This window comes from Carlito syrichta, unplaced genomic scaffold (genome assembly GCF_000164805.1).
Source record: "Carlito syrichta isolate Samal-C Ts95f unplaced genomic scaffold, Tarsius_syrichta-2.0.1 Scaffold308837, whole genome shotgun sequence".
NCBI classification, from domain to species: domain Eukaryota; kingdom Metazoa; phylum Chordata; class Mammalia; order Primates; family Tarsiidae; genus Carlito; species Carlito syrichta.
In genome coordinates, this window is record NW_007252933.1 from 559,140 (window position 1) to 565,569 (window position 6,430).

At 38.7% G+C, this 6,430-nt stretch overlaps 1 protein-coding gene across 1 annotated transcript in view; it reads right to left on the reverse strand.

The window, feature by feature from the left end:
* Positions 1–6,430, reverse strand: part of VWA3B (von Willebrand factor A domain containing 3B) — a 195,941-nt gene that overhangs the window by 82,729 nt on the left and 106,782 nt on the right. The window contains 2 exon segments of the mRNA XM_021716551.1: positions 177–334; positions 3,496–3,623. Coding sequence (XP_021572226.1) covers positions 177–334; positions 3,496–3,623 — 286 coding nt within the window.

Below are 6,430 nucleotides of genomic sequence, written 5' to 3' on the forward strand. Positions count from 1 at the left end.
GCGGCCACTGCACTCCAGTCTGGGCGACCGAGTGAGACTCCAACTCAAAATAAAAAAAAAAAAAAAACCCACAGGTTTAGGACTTTCTAAAAAATACTGTGTGGGTTTAGTTTTATTCTCTCTTCTTGCACTGAAGAAAGATCAGTAAAAAGTTAAGCCATTTTGTTCACTGATACCTGCGTGGAGGACTTTCTTCTTCTGAATCTTTTGATCTGAAAGGCCCCATGATCCTTTCAACATATTCAGAGGTGAGGTTCTCATTGACTCAACATCAACTTGAGCTTTTGCACATTTTTCTGGGGTTGAAACCATAGAACAGATTTCCTTTTGATGCCTGTTTTGATATAGATAAAAAGTTGACCCAAAAAAAGAGCAAAAAAGTAGGGGAGAAAATTTCTGTCAGGAAGGCAGAGTTAAATCGATACATTCATGCTGAACACTGCAAACTTAAAGAAGTGAGTTTTCCCCCATTTGGATTTATATAAAAATAGTCATTTATCCCTGCCACAGGGCCCAGTCCCGGAGCCAGAAGATATGGCTTACATCAGAGGTTGGTCTTTCCCAGCTGTGTGACCTCACTGAAGTCACCCAGTCCTCTCTAAACTTCTTTACTTTCCTCATCTACAAACTGCAGGAAACTTCACCTGGACACTGACTCTCCGGGGCTGATGTGAGGATTAATATGAGGGAGAGCTGGTTGTAAACATGTAGCAGTACAAAAACCCATTTTTCTAACCAAAATGTCAACCAGCAACCTCTTGTAAAGGCCAGAGAGAGGAATTTCTGCCCTGGACCTCCTATTCCACCACAGGATCATGGGAAACCATTCTGGAGACAATATAGGACCAGAAACGCTTGAGTATTTCCCCAGACATTACCTTCTCTGGAGTTCTGAACATAGCAGTCATTGAAAGGAAAGTTTCTAGAACCATCTCCCGCTCCAACACTGTATAGTGTGCCCTCCTCCTTCACTCCTCCACCAGCCCCTCCCCCCAGTACCTCCAGGAGCACTTGCCCCACGTCCATAACCTGCATGTGACCTCGTCCATACCATGCATCCCACAGAAAAAAGAACTGGCTTACATTCATTTGCACACCCCTGTTCTCCTGGCATATGACTCGTACTCAATAAATGTTTGAAAAGAGACACGGGGGCTGTAACTTTTTTTTTCATCTGAAGGAAAACTAGAAAAAGACAGTTTTATTGTTGACCATAGTCGACATAAGTGAGAGAATTAAGTTTCCTCAATGTTGTTATGTTATAAGGAAATATAGAAACATGATATCTGTAGAATGAGGTGCTGTCTTTTACTGTTTCCTTTATATTAATTCTGAGCTCTTATGATGTGCCAGGCTACCCTCGTTTAATCCACTCAATCTTATGACTATCATTTTCATATTAAAGATAAGGAAACTGAGACTGTGTGAGGTTAAGCAACTTGTCCAAAGTAACCTAGCATGTAACAGTTGGAATATTAAAACGTTTCTCTAACTACAGAATCTTCTCCTTTTGGCCCCCAAGAAAGGTGTGTGTGTGTGTGTGTGTGTGTGTGTGTGTGTGTGTGTGTGTGTGTGTGTGTCTATAGAGTACATTCACTACTTAAATAGCAGGAACAGTCGACTAGCTAATCCAACTTTCAAGCAACTGCTGGTCATTTTATCCTGAGATTTTATCTATCTATCATCTGTCTATGTATCTATATATCTATCTACCTATGTATCTATGTATCTATCTATCTATGTATCTATGTATCTATCTATCTATTGAGTCAGAGCCTCACTCAGTCGCCCAAGCTAAAGTTCAGTGGCTTGATCTATCTATCTATCTGTCTGTCTATCTTTCTATCTATCTATCTATCTATCTATCTATCTATCTATCTATCTATCTATCTATCTATGTATGTATGTATCTATCTATCTATCTATCTGAGTCAGAGCCTCACTTAGTCACCTATGCTAAAGTTCAGTGGCATGATTCCGGCTCACTGCACCCTTGACCTCCTGGGCTCAGGGGATCCTTACACCTCAGCTTTCTCAGTAGCTGGGGCTACAGGCGCATGCCAGCATGCCTGGTTAATTTTTTTTTTTTTTTGTAGAGATGAGGCAACACTATGTTGCCCAGGCTGGTCTGGAACACCTGGGGTCCAGCAATCCACCTGCCTCAACCTTGCAAAGTGCTGGGATTACAGGTTTGAGCTACCATGCCCAGCCAGTCCTGAGATTTTAAAATTTGATTCAACATAGAAAAGAAGACAGTTAAGTTACTGGCTGAAAATACAGAGAAGGTAATTTACATTTAAGAGCTGCTCATTTATTTGATTCTTAGTGCATTTATTCAAATTTTCTGAGTTTAGAAGGCATATCTGTGCTTTCCCAAATACTTACAAAATAATGCTATAAAATATCATTATAAGATAGCCATTATAATATTTATCTTTTTTACTGATTCCACAATCATCCCCTGACCCCACCCAGTATTAATACTTAATTTGCTAATTTTGATGAATAAGAAATTCTGTGAATAAATGTATTTTCTTTTTTTTTTCTTCCTACTTTGTTATCACGCTTTTAAGTTAAAAAAAAATCCCCCCTAGCAGGGTAGGGTGTGACACTTGAATATCTGTACAATGTTAAATCATTTGAATAATGATTTAAGTGTTGGAATGGTTTTGATTTTTGCTTAAAAACTACTAATTAGAAACCTAGTAGAATTTAGGGTGAAGACAGACCTGAGAAATCAACAGCCCAAACCCCACTGCCATGGCCACCATTTTAAAGAAGAGGAAACGGAGTCCCACAGCAACAGAGAGGGGTGGAGAGAAATTAAGGAACTTGCTAAGGTCACACAGGTTGAAGTCCAGACCCCAGGCCTCCTGGTCGCTGAGTCAAATCTCTACCACACAGCACTCCTCTCTCCCCTGTTACTGCTAGGGCCTGGGGTCAAGGGAGCTGTCCACATTGGGGGGAGATTATAAAGGTGAATATGTGGCCTCTCAAGCCCATTGCTATTAAATTATGAATACAGTTTGCTTTATAAAAAAAAAATCTAACTTATGCTATGTGATTTGTTTTTTGTTTTTTGTTTTTGAGTCAGGGTCTCACTCTATCACCCTGACTGGAGTGCAGAGGCACACTGCTCACAGCCACCGCAACCTCGACCTGCTGGGCTCAGGTGATCCTTCTACCTCAGTCTTCCAGGTCGCTGGAACCAGAGGCATGTGCCACCATACCCAGCTAGTTTTTTTTATTTATTGTAGAGACAAGGTCTCTCCATGTTGCTCAGGCTGGTCTCAAACTCCTGAGCTCAGGCAATCCTCTCGCCTCTGCCTCCCAAAGGACTGGGATTATAGGCTTGAGCCACCAAACCTGATCTATGTGATTCTTTTCACTCAAAGAAGTCTCATGAAGCATTTCAGAGAGGAGAAGAATTAGGAGGGCAAGCAGAGCATCTGACAGGACCCAGCGACGGGGAAGCCAGCGGTTGGGTACACTCACTTGTCTCCTTCCTTTTCTCCATTGTACCACCAGTCCATGATCAAGGACTCAGAATAAAGGTTTTGCACCTTCTCCAGGTCGCTGTGTCCCTGCTCTATTTCCTTAATTAAAAGAGTCAGATCTTCATTCTGCCAAAATGAGAAGAGAACACTCTGTGAGACTAGATAAAAGTGTTCAAATTTCAAACTTTTTTTTTGTTTTTTGAGTTTAGGTCTCGGTCTCTCGCCCAGGTTGGAGTTCAGTGGTGCAATCATAGCTCACTGCAGTCTCAACCTCCTGGGTTCAAGCGATCCTCCTGCCTCAATCTCCCGAGTAGCTAGGACTACAGAAGCATACCACCACGCCCAGCTAATTTCAAACATCCCTAACAGAAAGCCAACTGCATCAAGAAAAGAAGAATCTAAAGAATTTTATTTAGTTCTTAAATTATTCTGTTTTTAGGCAGCTTTATAGACATATGCATTCACATACAATAAACTGAATAAGTGTACTGCTTGAAAGCGTAACATTCACACCTGTGAGATCATTACTACAGCCTAAATATGAACACATTTGTCACCCCCAAAGTTCCCGTCTTCTCCACTGTAAATCTGTTCTTCTTTCTACAATCCCTCTCCCAATTCTAAAGGAACTACTCATCAGCTTTCTGTCACTATACATTAGTTTCAATTTTCTAGAATTTAATATAAGTAAAATCATACAGAAAATACTTCTTTTAGTCTGGCTTCCTTCACTCATATAACTATTCTTGAGATTCATCCATGTTGTAGCATGAATCAACAGTTCATTCCTTTTTATTGCTGAGTTGTGTTCTATTGTTTACTAACCACTATAATTTCTTTATCCATTCACCTGTTGATGTTTCCAGTTTCAGCCTATTATAAACAAAGTTACAAACATGTGTGTACAAGTCTTTGTATGGACATCTGCTGTCATTTATTTTGAGTAAATATCTAGCAATAGAATGATCGGACCATATGATTTGTGATGTTAAACTTTTAAAGAAAAAACAAACTATCTTCCAAACTGGTTGTGCCAGTTTCCATTTCCACAGCAATGTATGAGTTTCAGTTTCTCCCCAGCCTTGAAAACACTTGGCATGGGCAGCTTCTTTTATTTTAGCCATTCTAAAAATTGTAAAATGGTATCTGCTTGTGGTTTTAATTTGTATTTCTCTGATGACTAGTGATGTTGAACACCTTTTCATGCTCTTATTTGCTATGCATATATCTTTTTTCAAAATGTAGTTAGTACCTGTTTAAATCTTTTGCCTGTTAATTGGGTTTCTTTAAGTTTTGAGAGAGCTTTACATATTGTGGATACAAGTTCTTTATTAGACATACAGTGTAAAGTGTTTCCCCCACTGTAAAAAGTGTGTTTTCATTATCTTAGCATTATATTTTAATGAGAAAAAGCTTTTAATTTTGATCAATTCCAATTTATCAATTAATTCTTGTATGGGTCATATGCTGATACCTTATCTAAAAAAAATCTTTGTTTAACACAGTGTCACAAAAGGTTTTTCATATTTTCTCCTCTAAAAGGAGAAAAACCTAGGCTTTATATTTAGGTCCATAAATTATTTTGATTTAATCTTTCAGGATGGTATGAGGAATGGATCAAAGTTCATTTAGTTGCATATGGTTGACCAATTATTCTAATACCATTTGTTGGAGAAAAAAAAAAATCCAAACCTATCTTTTCTCCACTGAATTGCCTTTGCACATCTGTTAGAAATCAGTTGTACCTATATGATATATATATGATGTCAGTCTTTATTCTAATTTATTGGCCTCTATATCTAGCTTTATACTAACACTACACTGTCATGATTACTATAGTGTTACAGTAAGTTTTGAAATTAGGAAGTAATAGTCCCCCACCTTTGTTCTTTTTTTTTGTTTTTGAGTTGGAGTCTCACTCTGTCGCCCAGACTGGAGTGCAGTGGCTGCTCCCGGCCACCGCTGCCTCGACCTGCTGGGCTCCGGCGATCCTTCCGACTCAGCCTTCCGAGTAGCTGGAATTACAGGCACGTGCTACCATGCCCAGCAATTTTTTGATTTTATTGTAGAGATGAGGTCTCGCCTGCCCAGGCAGGTCTCGAACCCACGGGCTCAGGCAATCCACTCACCTCACCCTCCCAAAGGCGCGGGATTATCTTTTTTAAAGCTGTTTTTGGCTGTTTTAAATCCTTTCCATAGAATCAGTTTGCCAATTTTTAATTTTTAAAAAAGGCTGCTGAAATTTTATTGGGATTGCATTGAGTCTATAAATCAACAGGGAAAATAATGAGCATCTTAATATTATCGAGTCTTCTTGCCCATAAATAAGATATATCACTTAGCAATGTTTTGTAGTTTTCAGTGTTTAGTTTAACATATTACGATAGACTTATCCCTTTGTGTTTCATACTTTGATACTATTGTAAAGGACATTTTTATTTCAATTTTAAACTGTTCTTTACTAACATGTAGAAACAATATTCATTTTTTGCATATTGACATTGTATCTTACAAACTTGCTAAATTTTCTTATGAGTTCCAATAACTTTTTGTATATTTCATTAAATTTTCTACATAGACGGCCATATTTTTAAAAATACAGTTTTACTTTAGCCTTTCCAATCTGAATGCCCTCTTCCCCTTACCCCTGCTGATTTATTGTACAAACTAGAACCTCTATTACTGTGTTGAACAGGAGTGGTAAGAATAGACATCCTTGTAACTTCCCTGGTATTAGGGGAAAAGCATACAATCTTTTACCATTATGTTAGCTATAGATATTGCTAGAGATTTTTCATAGATGTCATTTATTAGATTGAGAAAGTCCTTTCTATTCATACTTTGCTGAGAGTCTTCATTAAAAATGTGTACTGGCCGGGCTCGGTGACTCAGCCTGTAATCCCGCGCCTTTGGGAGGCTGAGGTGTGTGGATT